The sequence below is a fragment of the Zootoca vivipara genome, chromosome 15 (genome assembly GCF_963506605.1).
Source record: "Zootoca vivipara chromosome 15, rZooViv1.1, whole genome shotgun sequence".
In the NCBI taxonomy this organism is placed as follows: Eukaryota; Metazoa; Chordata; class Lepidosauria; order Squamata; family Lacertidae; genus Zootoca; species Zootoca vivipara.
This window is the reverse complement of record NC_083290.1, coordinates 37,574,733-37,596,027: the sequence shown is the minus strand read 5'-3', so window position 1 is coordinate 37,596,027 and position 21,295 is coordinate 37,574,733. Positions and strand designations below refer to the sequence as shown.

Sequence of the window (21,295 nt, the reverse complement as noted above, 5' to 3'; positions counted from 1 at the left end):
TTCCTAGCAAGGAAACACAAGGAACTCAACGACAACAAACCCCCAGAAAGGAAGAAAAAGACACAGCCAGCCAGCTCAGCCACCTGCACTCGCTTGTTCCAAAAACCACATATATTGGTTCAAAATCCATGCAAAACAGACTGCGGGCTGGATAGTCGTTCCAAACATCCAGAAAGCATCCAGCTCCAATTTGCCTCTGGTGCCTTCTTCCTTCCTTCCATGAGCAATTAGTGTAGCCAATAGAAAACACACATGCTTCAGTTCCAGAAGGCACGGCTCATTCCAAACAAGTCTAACAAATGCCCAGGATAGGAGCTTGGGAAGAGATCCACTGTTTAAAAAGGTACAGAATTTGGCTTGCATGTTAATGAGATTTCCTTCTCCCTTTTCTTTTTGAAAAGAAAAGAAGTACAAGCGTTCAGCTTCTTCAACGGCTCAACCTTTCCAAAGTTTTCCATTCAGAATAGCAAGTTCGGTTCTGTGGGTTGGACCCAGTGCTAGTCCCATTCAGAGTAGAAGTTAAAAGGACACGACTCATGTGGGTTCATTCATTTCAATGTGTTCACTCTGAGCAGGACTGACACGGGATTCAGCCCTGCACCCACTTGTTTCCCAGCTCTGCTGATTAAAAAGATAAAAATGCAATTCCTTTTAAATTTTGCCTTCAGGGAAGACATCGTTCCCAAACTGATGAGCAGCTGAGTGCTAAAGGAAATAGACCTGAAATGGGGCTACTGAGAAAGTCGAAGGTATATCGCCACGCTGGCATCTTCACAACAAACACAGCTAAGCCCCCAATAAGGGCTGGGCATTCTCAGCAGCCACTGTGGAGCAGTCCTCTTGCTAAGAGGCAAGGGTGCCCTGTAGCATTTTGTTGCAGGTCCTACTCATCACTAATCCAGGTAATCTCTCCCCTACTGAAAATGTGCCACTTGGCTGTTTTAGATTCAAACAAGAGCACCAGCAGGATCCCAGCAAAGGCACCTACTTCCATAGGCAAACAAGTCTGCTTGAAAGTTTTTTGTGCAGGATCAAGACAAGCAAAACCCTACAGACATCCAGGGAGCTGCCTACCCTTTCCCCTCCCCCAAGGCACAGAATGTAGCTTGGTGGCAGGAGGAAGTGGCAGTGGCGGGTGCTCCCAGGACCCAGCTAGAGCAGTTACCGGTAGTTTTCTTGCCAGAGACTAAGGCTACAGATCCCAGAATCCCCAGTGGCAAACTTATGCTACTGCGCATCATTCCCACCAAGGAGAAGGCATAGAGTCAGTGTGTGCTGCTGTCATCTTCATCTGCCACATGGACGGGAAAGGTATCAATTTGGACTGAAACTATTCTTCCTAGTTCTCCTGGATCTCTCAGTGGCCTTTGATACCATCGACCACAACATCCTTCTGGACTGTCTAGAGGGGCTGAGAGCTGGGGGCACTGTCATACAGTGGTTCCACTCCTTCCTCCTGGGCCGTGTTCAGAAAGTGGTGGTGGGGGATGAGTGTTCAGACCCCTGGGCTCTCACTTGTGGGGTGCCTCAGGGCTCTGTCCAATCCCCACGTGAAGCCGCTGGGAGAGATCATCAGGGGGTTTGGGATGGGTGTTCATTAGTATGCGGATGATACCCAGCTCTACCTCTCTTTCAAATCAGAACCAGTGAAGGCGGTGAAGGTCCTGTGTGAGTGTCTGGAGGCGGTTGGAGGATGGATGGTGGATAACTGATTGAGGTTGAATCCTGACAAGACTGCCTAACACCGACTTTCAGAAGTTTTTGCAAGCCCTCTCTGGAGATGTCAGGGATTGAATCTGGATACTTCTGAACAGAAAGCATGGGCTCAATCGCTGAGCAATGGCCTTTCCACAAATCACACTATATGTTCAATTTTTTTAAAAGAAAAGCCTTACAAATTCAGGTAAGTTAAAATGATTATCATCAGGCGTGGCAGAATATTGCGATGTAATATTCATACTCTTCTAAATTCTACTCGGCCACATTTAATTTGCACATTGTTTGTTTTACTTAATGACAGCATTTCAGACACCCATAGTTATTGTTTGTAAGTGGTTTACAATATAATATACACAATATAAGTCTTACCTAATTACAACAACAGCCAGAACCTTCATACCCAACCACACATAAAAACAATTATCAAATTATACTCTCACATGTAATGAATCAACACATACAATAGTAAATAACAAAATATGCAAAGTTCTGTACAACTCAGTACTGTTGAATTGACACACAGCCTTTTTCAAGCAAATGTGTAATTAACTTCTGCTTTCTTGAGAAAATTTTTCATTTTCCATTGAGTTCCAATTAACTGTAACCAGGATGAAAAATTTGGCGTTCGTTTACAATATAAAGATTTAACCTCATAAAAATGTAATGAATGGAAACCTATGATTTTGTTTCCTTTTCTTTCTTTTCTTCGAAAAGAACCCAAACACATAAACGGGATTATCTCAAACTTAAAGCAACCGTTTTGTCAAGCAGCAGACTTGAAATTTTCTAGGAACAGGTGTCGGTATGCTTCTGAAAGGAAGCAAATGATGGCATAAGGCAAAACTTTTGGAGGTGGAAATTCCTGAAAGGCGCTGGTGGATTATAGAATCATAGAGTTGGAAGAGACCCAAGGATCACCTAGTCCAACTCCTTGTAGTGCAGGAATCTCAGCTAAAGCATCCATGACAGATGGCCATCCAACCTCTGCTTAAAAACCTCCAAGGAAGGAGAGTCCACAACCTCCCGAGGGAGACTGTTCTACTGTCTACCTCTGTATCCACAAAAGATAGTTTCCTGCAGACCCTACACTGGGGACAGTGTCCTGATGATAATTTAAAATGTTGCAGTTTTCAAGATATAGGGAAATGTCTGAATTGCAGATTGATGTGTAAATATAACAACAATGACTGAGAACGTTAAAGAAGGCAGGGAGCAGAGAATGGCATGGGGACACTAGTACACTGTTCCAATAACAGCTATGGACAGGATGTCATTCATAATTGCATCAGATTACCTGTTGAAGCTGTTTTTCTGTGCTAACATCTGCCAGTCTTTGCCTTTGGCGCTGGGTGTGTCAAAAGTTGCGCATATCCTTTGCCTGATGGAGTAGGGTATCTTGAAGGCTTGCGGACCCATCTGAGTGGGAAAGTTACTGTCATCATGTGCAAAGAAAGCGATGGTTTCCTTTTCATTCTACGCACAAAAACAAAACCATTGTAGGGGTTAAAAGTTGAGTTGAGTTCTCTCTCTAGTCTAGCTTGTTCAGCTCACTGGAAAGGCTTGTTCCTTGCTTTCTAATGCCGTTAAACAATAGTTATACCTGCTAAAGAAAAATCATAGGCATTACACACATTGTACTGGGCTCTGGGTAGAGTCAGAGCAGTGCGGAGAAATCTGAAAATGTATTATATTCACCACAGCAAAGTAGAAATGCCAGCAAAATTGAGGGAGGTGATTTGGATGGTTTTCAGGGATGGCTGACCTTGACCAACAACAGCACTTCTAACAATCTCAAGAGCTGCTATTTAAGGAAAAGAAAATACACACACTCAGAATCTCCTTAGAATGATGCTATGCATTGTTCTATCCTGCAATGATACCTGGGTAGGAAAAGACAGTGGCCAACAGATTGGGGGGGGGGGGAGCCTGTTGCTGGAAGCACAATTGGTTGGGATATAAGAAAGGGCAGATTGGTGGCTGCGCCCAGGATATGGAATATATTGCCTTCCCTTCCTATTACTTTCTATCGCTTGGCGAAATTTTTCCTGTTCTGGCAAGCTTTTGCCATGCTGAGCAGATAATGTTTCAGTAAAATAGTAATCTAAATGCATATTTTTTAAAAAAAGGAAACAGGAATTTGGGAGATTTAAACACAAAAAGGGGGTCTGTTGTTATTTGTCAGAAAGACCTTGGACAAAAAGGTGAGTTGTATTTTTGTTATACTACAATGTTTGCTTTTATATTGTGCTCTGCTTGATTCCTGCATTGCAGGGAGTTCGATTAGATGATCCTCCTGGTCCCTTCCAACTCTATGATGATATGATCTTTTACATTCGCATCCAGGGGCAAAGTTCACAACCAGGAGCAGCTACTTCCATTTGTAACCAGAAGCGTTAACCAGAGGTACAGTACATTGTCTATTGCTTTCATTTTATGGATCAATGATTTCATAAGATAGTAAAATTTATGTTAAATAGCTCTTTTAGGGGTTGTTTTTAAAAGTCTGGAACGGATTGACCCGTTTCGCATTACTTTATATAGGAAAGCATGCCTTGGTTTTGGAACAGACTTCCGGAACAGATTAAGTTTGAGAACCAAGGTACCACTGTAATTATAATGATGACCTATACCCTGACCTACACATTAGTCCAAGAAGTGAGGGCCAGGTCAGTTCATATTAGCATGGGGAGGCTCTGTTGGTGCTGACCTTCACAGGACCTTTTTGGTGACTGCTTCTTGTTTGTTAACTCCCCACCCTGGTGATGATGCGCATCTGCCTCCCTTATGAATAACATTCAGAAACAATTGGAGGGGGGGGGCATTCCCCTTCACCCAGGCATTTGATGGCTGAAGGATACTGCTTCCAGCAACCTTCACATTATTAGATTTGAGGATATATGGCTGTTTTTAGATGTTTTAAAAAATTTCTAAGTATTTTTATTTATTTATTTCTAATTGTGTTGTTTTATTGCCTTTTTGTTTGCCACCCTGAGCTCCTTTGAGAAGAAGAGATGCAAATGTAATGGCTGGAGGGATAAATATGACCATCAGTAAGATCAGCACGTTTCCTCAAGCATCCTTATTCATTCTGGTGAATGTTCTTAGTTCAGTTCAGACCACTTTTAATCAGCATTAAGAATGAATGCTCAACTTCCCTTTACAAGCATCATTTCTGTGGTTTCTACACACGGAGAAAATATAATATAATATAATATAATATAATATAATATAATATAATATAATATAATATAATAATATAATATAATATAATATAATATAATATAATATAATATAATATATAATATAGCCGCCCAGAGTGGCTGGGGGAACCCGGCCAGATGGGCGGGGTATAAATAATAAATTATTATAATGTGTCCAAGTAGAGCAGTGCTTCCCAACCTTTGGTCTCCAGCTGTTTCAAGACTACAATTCCCATCATCCCTGACCACTGATCTTGCTAGCTAGGGATCATGGGAGTTGTAGTCCAAAAAGAGCTGGAGATCCAGGGTTGGGAAACACTGAAGTAGAGAATGGATGACGGGAACTCGCCTCGAGAATTGATGTCTGGATCTGCAGGATTTGTTCATGGCCCTTGACTTGTCTGACACAGATTTTGCACGAGAGCTGAGTGGTGGCAGGAGTGTAGCGCTCCAGTGAAAAGGCACAGTGGAGTGGCTGCTGGTTGCTGCGCCACACGCGAGAGAAAGGAACTTCCTAGGGAGAAAAAGAAAAAGGAGAAAGGTCACCAGTCGACAAGGTAAGAAACCAAAGCACACAAGAACAAAAGCCATAAGGACATAGAAGGTGCCGTTCGTCCACCTAGTTCAGTCTAGTCAAAACTCACACCAGCATAAGCTTTTAGGTGCTACAAGATTCTCCGATCTGAGATTTCTGAGCCTAAACAGAAGCTGACCCGAGATTGAGAATTGTACCTGGGCAGCTTAGTTGGAGAGACAGCAAATTGGCCCTAGATCACCCACGTGATGAGTGGAGATTTGAACCCAGCTCTCCATCCTTTAGCTGTCCCTGCTCCACTTGCTCTGATGGAGACACTTCCAAATTATTTCCAACTTTCCAGTCCTAAAATCTTTGTAGAGCTTTACCTGCCTCTAGTGCTGACCAAGGCTAAGTTTAGCCAGAAGTTGGAACCATCTTAATATTGATGTCATTAATAGCAAACTTCAGGAGCAGGCCATGACAATTTATAGTGGCTGCTGAACTAGCAGATTATTATGCTGTTATAACGGCTTTTAAAGCAGTCCCACAGCAGCAGAAAAGCATCAACAGAACTGTGTTGGATAAGTGAGTTTTGGTTTACAGGGATTGTATAAGGTGACTACAGCAAATCTGCTTGAACTTTAGCCATAGCAGATCAGAACTCTGTACTGTTTTATAAACCAACTAGGTGACTACATGATTTATTTATTTTTTTAAGCATTGCTTAGGATGGCAAATTTCAGTTTTTCTCAATTTCTCTTTTTTCAGATTTTCAGTTCTCCACATTTCTGTATCAGTTTGCATTAAAAAGACATTCTGATGAAAAGGCATCAGCCTTTAAATGCACATCCTTCCAAACATGCACATTTTTTTGCAAACAATTTCTCCTAATATTCTTGCATGTTATTTCGCCAATACAGGCATTTTCACCCACACTTTCCCATACTGCTAACATTTTTAGACACAATATTTGGCCGGAGAACTACAAGTATCTTTACAAAAAATTGGAGAAGTGAGAATGCAAAGGGATTGTTATATTTTGCTTTGTATATCATCTCTGGATGCGTGAACTCTGTAGGTTTGCATTAACATGTGACCCAAATGGAATTTGTCCCCCATCCTTAGGGTGTGCAACTAACAACCAGCTTGGCCTCAATTCATGCATGCCCCTTATAATATATTTTTTGATTTCTAAGATTGCCTCCAACAAATCCCAGAAGAAAACGGGAGCACACATCTTTCAGGGCAGCAATCTCGCATGAGAGCTTGGACCCCCAAAATGGGATGTCCCAATTAAATTGGGACAGTTGAGGAGTATGAGATAGTCGATCGATAGATGGAAAGCAGGGGGCAGGCACAGAGAACACACAGAGAGATAGACTGAGAACAGAAACGACAACTGCAACTCTGTCTCATATTCCTTCTAGTTTGCTAGGGGTTATACAAAGTGATAAATTAAAGCACTATATTTAGAACCAGACTCAGTGAGTGGCAGAGAGACACCAATGGTAATAAACAGTAGAAACTATCTATAGCTATATCTATATATCTACATACTCAGACATATATAGGCACAGCAACTGTAATTAGATTTTTTTTCTTTATTCCAGAGAAATTATCTTCCCCTTTCATAGGGGAGTAGAGGAAGAGAGTGGGTGGGTACGAGAAAGAGGCTGTCACTGAGCTGCAAATAATTTTTGAAGAAAATGAACAGGCTAGAACAAAGCACAACAACAGTGATGAGTGTGAAAAGGATGCTGGGGAAACTTTAGGTTTGATTCCCCCATTATACTGAGGCTCACAACAGTCGCTAGCAACCATCCTCTAGCTGAAACCAGAACCTTAATCTGCCAAGATGCAAGGCATGGTTGAACAAGCAGGTCCCCTTTGCATTTGTAAAGCGACTGCAGAATTTTTATATGCTTGCTCTTTCCCCCAATCCATTCCCTGGCCATGCTGCTTTGTTGCAAACCAGGTGTGTGTGTGTGTGTGTGTGTGTGTGTGTAGGCTCCAGTCATTGCCTCGAGCCAGTGACCCTGCCCTCCTGAGCAAAAGACCACAAAAGCACTTACCATATTTTTCACCCCATAAGACACACTTTTTCCCTCCTAAAAATGAAGGGGGAAAGTCTGTGCGTCTTATGGAGCGAAGGCATGAAGGCTGCTGTATTCCTGGAACTCGTTCATCTCCCACCTCCTTCCTCTTCTTCCACTAGCTTGAACCTTTGCTCCAGTGCTCTGGGTTCTGGGTCAAGTGGGGCTACTCCCAGCCCCCTCCACAATTCTTTCTTGGGCAAAGATTCTGCTAGGGGTGCTTTTGTGTACCATATTGGAGGTCTGATTAGAGCAGGGGTGAGGAACCTCTGGCCCATGGGCTAAATCTCGCCCTGCATTTGGGCACAAAATGATGTTTTCCCTAAACCATGCCTTATCTGCCACAAAGACACACACACACCAGCTGATTTTGGATTGACATCAATCTCCAAAACTATCTGTGCCTGGCTTGTTCTTTTGTGTTTTTGTGTGACCAGTATGTTCAGGGGAGTGTCTTGTTAGCCAGTCGAACTTTTCATACCAAGTGAGCTGCAAAAGTAGCTTGATACAGAAGCTGTGGACCGCACGCTGCCTTGTGTGGGAAAAGGCCAAGTTTTGATGCCCCCCCCCCCAGCCCTCACACTGCATTCCCAAAGCTGGATAAGTGAAGTGCTGGGTTTTGGGAAGGAGATGCTCGACTCTGGCATCTGGTCCTAGAGCCCTCCCGCCTTATTCCCAAAGTTGGAAATGAGGCTTTGCAAAGGAGGACTCTAGGATCCCGTCAAAGCCCTCACACTTCCTTTCCAAAGCCCAGCACCTCACATTGCGAAGGCAAAGGTGCCGAGGGCAGCCAAAAAAGGCATGGGGGGCCGCTTGTGATCCTTGTGTTGGACTGCCCTGTTCTAGTAGAACCTTCTATGCAGGGCCAGCCTTGCTCTTTGTGAGACTCTGGCAGCCACCTTGGGCATCTTATTTGGGGTGCCATTAAATGGAATATTGGAAGACCATTGGCCCCACCAGCTCAGTGTTGTGACACTTCAGAGTCTACAGCATCCAAAGAGGCTTCTCTTTCCCCGCTCCCCCTGCTCCTTTTGGTCTTCATGCTTTATCAGACTGTTTGCTTCACAGCAGCTAATAATACAGAACAAATTGCAACTTCACAGCCAAATGCTTGCAAACAGAAAACAAGGACACAGAGGTCTATTATCATCATCAGCACAACAGTCGTAACAACAAAAACAGCAATACCAGCAGCCATCCAGCAAGCAACGGATATCTGACTGAAGAGAGTTTTCATAAACCTCTGTAGCAAGAAGATTTGGGGTTATGGCGTTCAATGTGAGCTGTGTTTTTATTTTTGTTTTACACAAAGCTTATTAGAGATTCAGCAAAGTGTGCTCCTCATCATCAAGGAGGTCTGAAACTTGTATTAACTATGTTGCATATCTTCTTTTTAAAAGACACAGGATAAGGTGGGTATGATAAGGTTACATTCAAACCATACATTTAAAACATTATGCTACCAGTGCTACAGTTCCCAGGGAACTCTGGGAATTGTAGTTCTATGAAGGGAATAGGGGCCTCTTTACCACTCTCAGAACCCTTAACAAACTACAGAATTCCCAGAATTCTTTGGGGTGTGCCATGGCTGTTTAAAGTGGTATCACAATGTTTTAAATCTATGGTGTGAATGTGGCCTTAAACAAGACTCTTAATCTCAGGGTTGTGGGTTGAAGCTCCACGTTGGGCAAAAGATTCCTGCACTCAGGGAGTTGGACTAGATGACCCTTATGGTCCTTTCCAACTCTACAATTCTATGATGTGTGGCTTGTAGAAAGTGAATACTCAAATACTTGAAGCCGGGGGCTCTGCAGTGAAGCTGCTCAGGATGGACAATAGAAAGAACTTCAGCACACAAACCAGAAGTATTCTAAGCAGAAGTGGTGGGGTGGGGGGGAACACTGACCCTAATAAGAGTGAGCAAGGAACACAAGGCTAAAAAAACACAAACAGCACCAAGATTAAATCAAAAGGAATAAATGAAAAAGGAACGGGAAGGAAGGAGTGGGAAGGAACTGGGCTGGACTTGGAAGGTAAGCAAAACCAGCAAGCAAAACCTTTCCACCTGAACTCTTATAATAATGTTCCTGCTCCTCAGAGACAGAACTTGCCAAAGAGCAAGGTGAGACCAAGGCTATTTATTTACTTCAGCGTTCCTCTCCCAAAGCACTCAGACTGGAGCATCTTGGCAGAATCACTCCCTCTCATTACAAGTGTGACTTGCCAGTCACAACAAAGCTATCCGTACCCTGGAATTTGCTCTCCTTTCACCGCTCCCTGGTAAACTTAGAGCTAGTTGTTTCACTTTTAGTCTGCAGTATTATCATAGCTGCCAAGTTTTCCCTTTTCTCACGAGGAAGCCTATTCAGCATAAGGGAAAATCCCTTAAAATAGGGGATAACTTGGCAGCTATGGTATTATTATTTTTCAATGTCCAAATTGAAACCACTGGGATGTGGTTTTTGCTGGTGGTTTCCCTTTTGTGAACCAAAGATTAGTTTGGCTGAAGTGGGATGGCAAAAGGAAATGGCAAGAACACCCTGCTTTGACCTTGCACACATTCTTGAAATGGATTTCCCTATGCTAGCGATGTCACGGGGATCCAAAAAGCTCATTCCTCCTCAGCAAGCAAGGTTGCAATAATGGTAATGGGACAACTGATTGGTAAACAAAAAGGAGCCCACCAGATGCTGGTTTTGAAATTGTAAAAGATCTTTCTTTTAAACAGCTGGTTATCCCACAGAATTGCAAATGAAAATAGACAGAACAATGGCATTTGCAGGATGAGTCAGACAAGCTCAAGCTATACTCATTGCTCTCAAGTAGTAACCTTCCAGATGACTCATCCTTGACTGACTACCGGACCAATCTACTGCTCCCTAGAACTTCCTTAAAAAAGGTAAAGGACCCCTGACAGTTAAGTCCAGTCGCAGACGACTCTGGGGTTGCGGCGCTCATCTTGCTTTATAGGCCGAGGGAGCCAGCGTTTGTCTGCAGACAGTTTTTCCAGGTCATGATCAGCATGACTAAGCCACTTCTGGTGCAACGAAACACCGAAACCAGAGCAGCACACGGAAACGCCGTTAACCTTACCACCAGGGGGGATACCTATTTATCTACTTGCACTTTTTGGCGTGCTTTTGACAGAGCCGTCTTAAGTATATCTGGCGCCCTGGCCATTCTACACACTCCAGGAACTTCAAAACTAATGCTTGGTATTTCTGTGACTGTGCTTTAATAAAGTTCTGAAATCACTTTGGGCATAGATTCCTGAGCTCAGTCCCTAGGTCCCAGCTCTTCCATCACACACACACAAACACACACACCCATCCACCAAGAGAGGTAATTCAAAAGTATCCTCTCTGGCTGAACCACCCCCCTTTAATACAGAACTCTTATTTCTCTAAAGTTAGATGTGTGCTTGTGATAAAATATTGCTTTGTGTGCCCAGTATGGTAAAGGTATGCTGCTGTGTTTTATTGCTAAAATTACCTTTATTCTTCATAATCAAATATTTGTTTTTCTATAGTCTCCATGCAGGCACGCCATTGTATTTTTTGGGGGGAGGGCATGTTCTCATACACAGGCTTAGTGCTCTGTTTGATTCCCGCAAAAGATCCCTTTGGGGGGGGGCGGGAGAGAACATTTCTGGGATTGCACGAGAGCTCAGCACCCAAAGAAGGAGGTGAAGCCAGAACCCCTAGAGATGGAGGAGGGGAAACTTCTGGTGGTGCAGGCCAGGCCACCCTGGCTGGGCTCAGATCCCACATTCCCCCACCGACATGTCCTCCTCCAATGGGGGAAGAGAAGGAGAAGAGGAGGGCGACAACGGGAAAGAGGAGGAGGAGCTGGAGATGCCGGTGCTTGCGGAGGGAACTGCAGCCACTACAGGAGACAGGGGGCTGGGGCAGAGAAGCCTTAGCGGGCTTGTAAGAGAGCACAGCACCAAAAGACGCACATCCTGATTTTAATCGGTGGAAGGTTAGAGGGAATGTCATTATGGCTGTCTCAAGAGCAGACCGCTTGAAGGTAATGGAGATGGCTAACTTAGGTTCATTAATTTCAACGGGTCTACTCTGTGTAGATACAGTCATGTGCAATTTCAATATGCCAGCCTTCCCCAATCACAGCCAAATGGCAAGGAATAATGGGAGCTATAATGGAGCAATATCTGGAGAGCAACAGTTTGGGGAAGAATACCACTAGGTGGTATCTCAATTTACTTATTTTTGTCTTCCCTTCCCTTTTCTTTTGGTACCATGCTACTTGAGATTATCTAAGACTGAGCCAAAATTTCTTAGGAATGAATTGTCTGACTAGTTTTTTTTAAAAAAATAAATAAATCTTTTTCAAGTTTCTTGCAAACCAGCAGAAAATGTCACTCCTCCTGTGGAGATTATTCTGCAAAATAGCCTCACCAGTGTCACCATCTGTGAATTTTGGATGAAACTGTGGATCCAATTTTATTTTTATTATTATTATTTTATTGTTGAAGGAAGCAATGGGCTCGGCATCTACTGCTTCCAGCCCTTCTCTCTTAGCCCATCACTTCCTTCATCTACCAGAATGAACAAGTCTCCAAAAACCGTTGGGTGAATTTCATCTTCCCTCCAAGAACACTCTGAGAAATGCCCCCTCCAAATGTTAACACCCACAATAGAACATATAATGTCAGAAAGACATTTTTACTTATCCCTAAGCCATGTGTTGTATCTGCAAAACATTCCGTTTGGGCCTCCGTCTACTCAATCAGTTGGAAGATTGGCAAGTCAGTTATTTACTAGCCAAATATTGACAACTGGGCAGCAATTTATGTGACCACAGAAAGACAGGTTGCACACAACCTCTCTTTTAAATTGGAACCAGTGAAGCCGGTAAGGTCTTGTGTGAGTGTTTGGAGGCAGGCCCAGACCAGGGGGGGGGGGTATATGGGCCACTTGGCCCAGGCCTCCCATTCCAAAGGGGGCCTCGGTCAGCATATTCACAATCAGTAAAATAAAAAGGAACAAAGGGGTTAAAAAATGGACACATTATCTACCTGGCCCGGGCCTCTGCAAGGGCCTGTCTGGAGGTGGTCGGAGGCAGCTAACAGACTGAGGCTGAATCCTGACAAGACAGAAGTACTGTTTTGGGGGGACAGGGGGTGGACGGGTGTGGAGGACTCCCTGGTCCTGAATAGGGTAACTGTGCCCCTGAAGGACCAGGTGCCGAGCCTGGGAGTCATTTTGGACTCACAGCTGTCCATGGAGGCGCAGGTCAATTCTGTGTCCAGGGCAGCTGTTTATCAGCTCCAACTGGTACGCAGGCTGAGACCCTACCTGCCTGCGGACTGTCTCGTCAGAGTGGTCCATGCTCTAGTTATCCCCTGCTTGGACTACAGCAATGTGCTCTACATGGGGCTACCTTTGAAGGTAACTGAGAAACTACAACTAATCCAGAATGCAGCAGCTAGACTGGTGACTGGGAGTGGCCGCCGAGACTATATAACACCGGTCCCGAGAGATCTGCATTGGCTCCCAGTATGTTTCTGAGCACAATTCAAAGTGTTGGTGCTGATCTTTAAAGCCTAAACTGTATACTTGAAGGAGCATCTCCACCCCCATCGTTCAGCCCAGACACTGAGGTCCAGCTCCGAGGTCTAGCTTCTGATGGTTCCCTCACTGCGAGAAGTGAGGTTACAGATAACCAGGCATAGGGCCTTCTCTGTAGTGGCGCCCTCCCTGTGGAACACCCTCCCATTGGATGTTAAGGAAATAAACAACTATCCGACTTTTAGAAGACATCTGAAGGCAGCCCTGTTTAGGGATGCTTTTAATGTTTAATTGATTATTTTATTTTATTTTTCTGTTGGAAGCCGCCCAGAGTGACTGGGGAAACCCAGCCAGATGGGCGGGGTAGAAATTAACAATAATAATAATAATAATATTTCATAATAGTGCTGTTTGTTAGTTGGAGTTATTGCATGCAACAGTCAGAGACAAACCTAGAAGCATAATGAAAGTCCACCTACTGGTCACCTGCTATATCTGCAGGGATCACCAGACAGGAACTGGAAAAGGAAAGCAAGCAGAAATCAGGCTACTGTCCAGAACTATCTTGGCTGCCGCAAGAGAGGGGAAGTTATTTCAATTGTGCTTGAATTGGCTAATAAGGCAAAAGGTAAAGGACCCCAGGCAGTTAAGTCCAGCCAAAGGCGACCATGGGGTTGGGGCGTTGATCTGGCTTTCAGGCCAAGGGAACCAACATTTGTCCACAGACAGCTTTTCCGGGTCATGTAGCCAGCAGGACTAAACTGCTTCTGGCACAATGGAACACAGTGACGGAAACCAGAGTGCACGGAAATGCTGTTTACCTTCCCGCTGTAGTGTTACCTATTTATCTACTTGAGCTGGTGTACTTTCGAACTGCTAAGTTGGCAGGAGCTGGGACAGAGCAACGGGAGCTCGCCCCATTGCGGGGATTCGAACTGCTGACCTTCCGATCAGCAAGCCCAAGAGGCTAAGTGGTTTAGACCACAGCAGCACTCATGTGACTTTAAAAAAATGTTTCAATACTTGGCATACTGCATATATTTAAATTTTAAATACTTGCTGATACTTTGCTTTGTTTCCAATTTAATTTCTCTCTCTGTTTGTGTGTGTGGGAGAGGGAGGGAGGGAGTGAGTTTTGCTACTGTGGCCTGACTTTACTGCTGATAGATAAACGCAAAAGAGAAGAGCTGTAATTTATAGTCCAGAGCAAGGTTAGCTTTCTAGATGTAATTCAACTCCAACTCCCATCAGCCCCAGACAGCACAGCCAATAGATAGGCATGATGGGATTTGTAGCCTAACAAATATCTGAAGGACACCAGTTTGGCTACCCAGGTCCAAACATTTAATGAATATCTATTAAATTGGACAATCCAGCATCACAGTCATGAAATTGGAGAGCTGGAAGGGCCCCTGAGGGTCAACTAGTCCAACCCCTTGCAATGCAGAAATCTCAAAGCGAAGCCTTTGCTTCAGGAGCAAACAGATGAAAGGGAAGTAATGCATTTGGCTATTCATAACTTGGATTGCACTGGACTCAGCTGTGGGAATATAGCTTGCCAACCGAAAGCTAAAACGCCAATCATAGAGCGATATATTTATTCATAAAATCCCCGGTATTAGAAAAAGTGCCTAACCTTGCAAAGAAATGTCTTGGGGCTTCAGATATGCCTGGGAATTAAAAAAAAAGCATTGGCAAACGCTAGCCTTGATAGAAAAATACCTGACATGCTGTGAATGGTTTGATTCTCCAGAGAAAAGGAGGGATATCAAGGACAGAGATCTGAAGACTGAAAGTATTCCCTTTGAAATGCAACAGCTTTGGTTCTTCCAGCAACTGCCCCCCTTGGTGTCTTTCATCTGAAATCACTTCCTGTAGCAGAGAAAGGGAAAACAAAGAAACAAACAGTGAGCCACCTGCAATTTCAGAACTCTTACTTCTTCAGAAAAATGTGGCTGCTGATTTATGGGAGTGGGGGAAGGAGTGAGGAGTTGCGCCTCATCTGCATTATATATTTAAAGCAATATCATACCACTTTAAACAATCATGGCTTCCTGGAAGGAATCCTGGGTGCTGCAGTTTGTTAAGGGCGCTGAGAGCTGTTTTGAGACCCCCTGTGTGGCGCCTTAACTGTATTTTACCAATTCCTTTTCCAGATTGGATTGGATTTGATTTCTCTGGGGAGACTAATCTGCAACCAGGGGAAAAAAACAGTTTTTCTTGCTGCGGATATCATATTTTGTTAGTGAGAGGTATAAATATTTAGCCACATGGTTTTGTGTATGGGGTGGTTGTAGGAACATAGGAAGCTGCCTTATACCAAAGACTCAGCTACATTAGTAAAAACAACAACAACCACCCAGTGTTTGAATGCGTTATAAACATGCAACGCCAGATGGCGCTGGAGAACGAAAAGAAATTCTTCATGATTTTCCATAGCGTTTCTTTTTCTCTTTTGCTATAACGATTTCAATTCTATTTGTAGTGGTTTGTTTCCTGTGTGCAGATCCACCCCCAGACAGACCATCTAGTTCACTACTGTTTACACTGACTGGCAGTGGATCTCTGGGGTTTAAGACTGGGACATCCCAGCCCTGCCTGGAGATGGGACCTGAGACCTTCTGGATGCAAAATTCTCTACGAATGAGCTATGGCTAGAGCTATGGTCAAATCCAGCACGGCTTTTCTTTTGTTCTTAGATATGAACCCAAGTATGGAAGGCGACAAGCCATACAGTGTGACAGAACACAAGAGGTAACTTGCCAGTGAAGGTGGTTTCAAAATGGCCATATTCATGCCCCTTTGACTCAGCTTGTATTATGAGATTTTTACTTTTAGTATTCTCAGTGATAAGAATTGAGCATCTATGTTTACATGGAGGTACCAGCCAGCCACTGTGGATTAATAAGAATAATAGCACTTCATAAAATACCCAATAGCCTGTTACGTACAGAAAATCCCCACTGTTAAGTGGAGACTTTGGTAAATATCATTCGATCTTTGCAACAAAATCTAAATTATAAAAAATATCTTGTTCAGGTTCATTAAAATGAAATATGGCTCCTTGTCTACATAATTTTCCTGAATGCTACAGCAATTCTGGAGCAGTAACGGCATGCTTAGGAAGAAAACAAAACAGCTTGATTTAAGCTACATTGGGTATAAACTGCAACAAGATTAATCATTCAGGATGGAATGTACCACATAGCTTCTATAAACTACAAGTTGTTTGCTTATGCGAAGACGATTCCAAGTTTGCATTGGGTATGTGCCGCCCAACACTCCAGACTAGCTTCTTCTCAGAGCAGATCTATTTTAAAATTAGTCTACTTTAGTTAGTCATGCCCATTAATTCCAGTGGGTTTACTCTGAGAAAGTCTAATGTCCATATATCAATATAAGGTTCAAATGAGCTGGTTCAGATTTCTGCAACTCTTCCAGAACCCTAAAGGAAAGTGAAAAGTGTGGATCATAAACTTGATCTGCATTTTATATTCTGTATCCATCTTTAGATGGCTGCCTTGGATGGTAAAAGTCATGAAGAGCAAAAGTTCAGCCTTCTAGCATACGCTTAAAAAAACCATATATATTGAGACATTCTGCGCACCTTCCCTTTTGGACTCCAGCCGAGCCTTTACTGCTAAACACCTGAGGTGGCAACACCAGTTTAGTGTGCTAATGAAACTTCAGGCATGTTATTTCTCTTCTGTGACACAGTCTCAGTATTTAGTGGACTCATTGCTAACTGGGGCCGTGGATCATTACAAAAATGGCTTCTTAGCCCCATAGGATTGTGTGATGCTATATTCTTTAACATAAAGCCCCTCCTTCATAAGGGGGTCTGTTGGAAGAAGACACTTAGATCCTTGGCTTACGCTGTTTGAGGACTCTTTTCAGGCTTTGCCAGGATGGAAAAATAGTCGCTCGGTTCTTTTCTTTCTTTTCTAACCCAAGCTAGGGAATTCTTTTGTTTAGCCGTTTCTTTCATTTTGCACATGGGTTGTTCCAAGCCTTTCCAACCAGATGCCTCGCCAAATGCACATAACTCATTATCCCTCATATAATACAGTAGAGTCTTAAGCAGTAGCTTGGAAAACCACCTGAATTAAATAAACAAAACTGTGCACTGAACTGCATCACTTTTGCTTTGATGGAATTACATCTGCTTTTCAATCCCTAGGAACGCTACCTACCTGGGGATAAACAAAGGGATCTGGTGCTGGGACAGATTCCTGAGTCAAGGCCAAACTGCATACTGTATAACGGCATGGTTTGCACATCATTCTAATCCAAACAGTGGTTTAGCGTGTGGGGTCTGGAAGAGGAGATTGCAGCCGCTTTACTCCTCCCCAGTATTTATGCTGACATGCCACATTTCAGGCCCTCCAAGTCTCTCCATCTGGCCCTCAGGACACTTCCCACCCACCCCCCAAGCCATACCCTTAACCAGCCCCTTTTGCATCTTCCTTGAGTGTTTCTGCCTGGCTGGAATGTGTCCTGGGGCTCTTGCTTGGATGGAGGCTAGAGAGGGGGTGTCTGAGGGGTGTCCCACTGCTTTCCCCTGAGAAAATACTGTCTTTAGTGCTGAATCAGAGCAAATGTAAACTGGGTTTTCTCTGGATTGATATTTGCTCTGATTTCATGCTAAAGAATGAGTATTCCAGGAGAAAGCAGTGGGGCAAAGGCAGAACCACCCTGATCTGTACTTTTGAGGCACTGGGTCAGCAGAGGTATGGAAGAGGCCCGCGTGTGAAGATGCCCATTTTCTGTACAAAGGTGAAATTTGCATTTGTTGCTCTGCCCGCTTTCCCTCTGATCTTGCCCACCAATCACATGTGGTTCCCAGAAGATTACCCGAGAGAAATGCCCCCCCCCCTCTTATTGTGTCATCTTCTGAACCTGGGCTCTTGGTTCAGCTCTCCCAGACAAACCATAGAACTCACCATGGGTTCTGCTTAGTAGTTAGTCTGGAGAGAGATAAACCAGGAGCCTGGGTTTGGACAACATGCTATGCCTAAAGGAGGCTTTGCTCAGCACAACACAGCAGCAAAATGACTGGGGAAGAACTAAGCAAGCACTGTCTTCTCTCCAAGAGCCTGTGTGCTCGCTCTAAGCCAGGCATCCCCAAACTGCAGCCCTCCAGATGTTCTGGCCTACAACTCCCATGATCCCTAGCTAACAGGACCAGTGGTCAGGGATGATGGGAATTGTAGTCCAAAACATCTGGAGGGCTGAAGTTTGGGGATGCCTGCTCTAAGCCATGGCTTGATTTAGCATGATATGCAGAAAAGGCCAATGTGCAGTTGGATGCAATTTTGTCCAGACACCTCTCTCTCTCTCTCTCTCTCTCTCTCTCTCTCTCTCTCTCTCTCTCTCTCTCTCTCTCTCTCTCTAACAAACAAAACAGCTGCAGGAGTAGCAGATTGGCAAGTGTGCAGATGATGCTTAACCTTTTCACTTTAGGTGGTTTATCTTTTCAAGATAGGCTCACACCAGGTAAGGAGAAAATCAGTTCTGTGGAAGGTGACTTAGTACAGGAAAATAGCAGGAAAAGATGTCTGCTTTTTAGTTTAAAACATGTTGGTTGGTGAAGAAATGCACATAACGGTGTACCACCTGCCACTAGTCTTTAAAGAGAGGAACAGCATAGGCAGGTGCAGCCAAGGTAGTCTCCTCCAGATCTTGCTGGACTACAATTCCCAGCATCCCTGATCGGCTGAAGCTGATGGGAATTGTAATCCAACAACATCTGGAGGGCACTACATTAGCTACATCTAACGTAGCAATTACTGGGCTTCTGGCACGTGTATTAATTCCAAGGCTGATGAGACCGAAAACATGCTGGGGTGGTGGTGTATTTAAATAAAGAAAAGGAAGGGGAGGTGGATGCAGAGGTTCAAAGCAGAGGTGAGTATAAAATACCCTGATTCACTGCTTACAAAGTGTTCCTAGGCATGTTTTGTTGTTGTTTAGTTGTTTAGTCATGTCCGACTCTTCGTGACCCCATGGACCATAGCACGCCAGGCACTCCTGTCTTGCACTGCCTCCCGCAGTTTGGTCATACTCATGTTCGTAGCTTTGAGAACACTGTCCAATCATCTTGTCCTCTGTCGTCCCCTTCTCCTAGTGCCCTCAATCTTTCCCAACATCTTTTTTTTTTGAAAATAATTTTTTATTTGTTTTTCATAAACATATTAACAATCGTTCAAGTTACATATAATCCAAACTATTTGACTTCCTTCCTTCCCACAAGTGGTAAATTCTGTCAATCCTAATTCATATTTTCTATTTACCTCAGATTCGTAACATTGTAGAGGTTATGTTACTACCCTTAACACTCTCATACCCATGTAGTTACCCTTGGCATATTCTATGAATTTACTCCATTCAGCTTGGAACTTCGCATCATCCAAATCGCGTACTCTGTGTGTTAATTTGGCTAATTCCATAAATTTTAAGACCTTCAATTGCCACTCAAGAATAGATGGTATTTCATTTGTTTTCCATTTCTGGGCGATAAGAATCCTCGCCGCCACTGTGGCGTACATAAAAAAATCTTAAGTCGGATTTTGGGATTTCGTTATCGACCAAACCCAGCAAAAAAGCCTCGGGCTTCTTCGGAAACGTAAGTTTCAAAAAAAAATTAGTTCCTTATAAAGCAAGCATCTTTTAATTTCGTGACTGCTGTCACCATCTGCAGTAATCATGGAGCCCAAGAAAGTAGAATTTCTCACTGCCTCCATTTCCTCCCCTTCTATTTGCCAGGAGGTGATGGGATCAGTGGTCATGATCTTGGTTTTTTGGATGTTGAGCTTCAGACCATAAATCCCATGCATTCAGTGGAGAATTACTCCCAGCTAAGTGGGCACATGATTGCAAGCCTTAGTTATTGTATAATATCAAAACTCTGGTGTCAAAGTCCCTACTCCAAATAGAACATGGGGGCACTAAAAAAAGTAAAGTTGTAGAGCTGTGTCAAAATCTGATCAGTATAGGATATTTTAGGTCAAGGATGGGGACACTTCTGGCCTTCTGGATATTGTTGGACTCTAGCTCCCATCATCCTTGACCACTGGCCAAGTCAGATGGGGCAAATGGGAGTTGGAGTTCCAACTGGAAAGCCACAGGTTTCCTACTCCTGGATTCAGTCCCTGTTTCATATCATGAGCAGGTTTTTGCATATGCACATATAAAATATTGAACACTAAAATATTTGAGCAAAGAAGAAGCATTCACAAAAATCTGAAGAGATTTTCTAGCCTTACCTGAAATGCACAGGGAGTGTTATCGATGCAATACACTCTTAGACTGTAATCCAGTGAGTTGCAAGACATACAGCCAAAGACTGCAACTTTCAGTTCTTTAATGGAACAATCAGAGAGGGGCTCCCCAGTGAGAGCATAAGTTCCAAAAGAGTCCAAAAGAATGTGACAGGCATATGGGTCCAGAAGGCAGTAACAGGAAGTAGTTTCCTCTTCCACAGACATGACTTCCTGTTTTTTAGGGGGAGGGATGAAAAAACAAACCACATTAAACATATATTCTAAACTTGGCACAACTCTTAGAATACGTTAACGTTTCTGCTATTTTCTTAATGTTAGTATATCCTATAAAGAACTTTCATAGGAGACAGTTACTGCAATCCAATAGACACGAGATAGTGGATTCAGAAGCTCAAGACCAGGGGTTGGCAACCTAAGGCCCATGGGCCACAAGTGTCCCACGGGGGTCATTAAACCGGCCCATGAGCCACCCCCTAACTGAGCTGCCCGCTCGGTGAGTCCCCGCACACGGCGCTAAACCACCGCGGCGCGGGGACTTGCTTCTGCGGCACTGGAATTCGCATCTGCACAGATGCAGATGCCAGTGCGATCTGGCCCATGGAAGGATCTCTGCTGGAAAGAACCAGCCCAGGTGAGGTAAACCTTGCCGGCCCCTGCTCAAGACCAAAAATAGGTAGAAGGAGCCAATTGGTTGGATCGAAAGGTTTCCTTCTGATGGAAGGAGCTTTCTCCAATGGAGGAGCACGCCTTCCATTGGAAGATGAAATCTTTGGTTCCAAGGGAGTGTTAGAAGTGGAGGAGTGGTGCACTTGTGGGCTTTTGTATGTTGTTGGATTCCAACTGTCATCAACCTCTTGTGGGCTTTCCGTTGAGCTTCCTATTCTGCTTGCAAACTTCCCATCAGCACCTGGTAAAATTCTTGGGCTGATCCAGCAAGGCTACGCTTATGTTT

The 21,295-nt window shown here is 43.8% G+C and overlaps 1 protein-coding gene across 2 annotated transcripts in view; it reads right to left on the bottom strand.

The window, feature by feature from the left end:
• Positions 1–21,295, bottom strand: part of UNC5D (unc-5 netrin receptor D) — a 401,974-nt gene that overhangs the window by 8,706 nt on the left and 371,973 nt on the right. For both annotated transcript variants that reach the window (XM_060268544.1, XM_035140077.2), the window contains 4 exons: positions 20,326–20,553; positions 14,783–14,932; positions 5,269–5,433; positions 3,014–3,192 (listed from right to left, as the gene is read on the bottom strand). In XM_060268544.1, the coding sequence (XP_060124527.1) occupies positions 3,014–3,192; positions 5,269–5,433; positions 14,783–14,932; positions 20,326–20,553 (722 nt within the window). The remainder of the gene's footprint in view (positions 1–3,013; positions 3,193–5,268; positions 5,434–14,782; positions 14,933–20,325; positions 20,554–21,295) is intronic.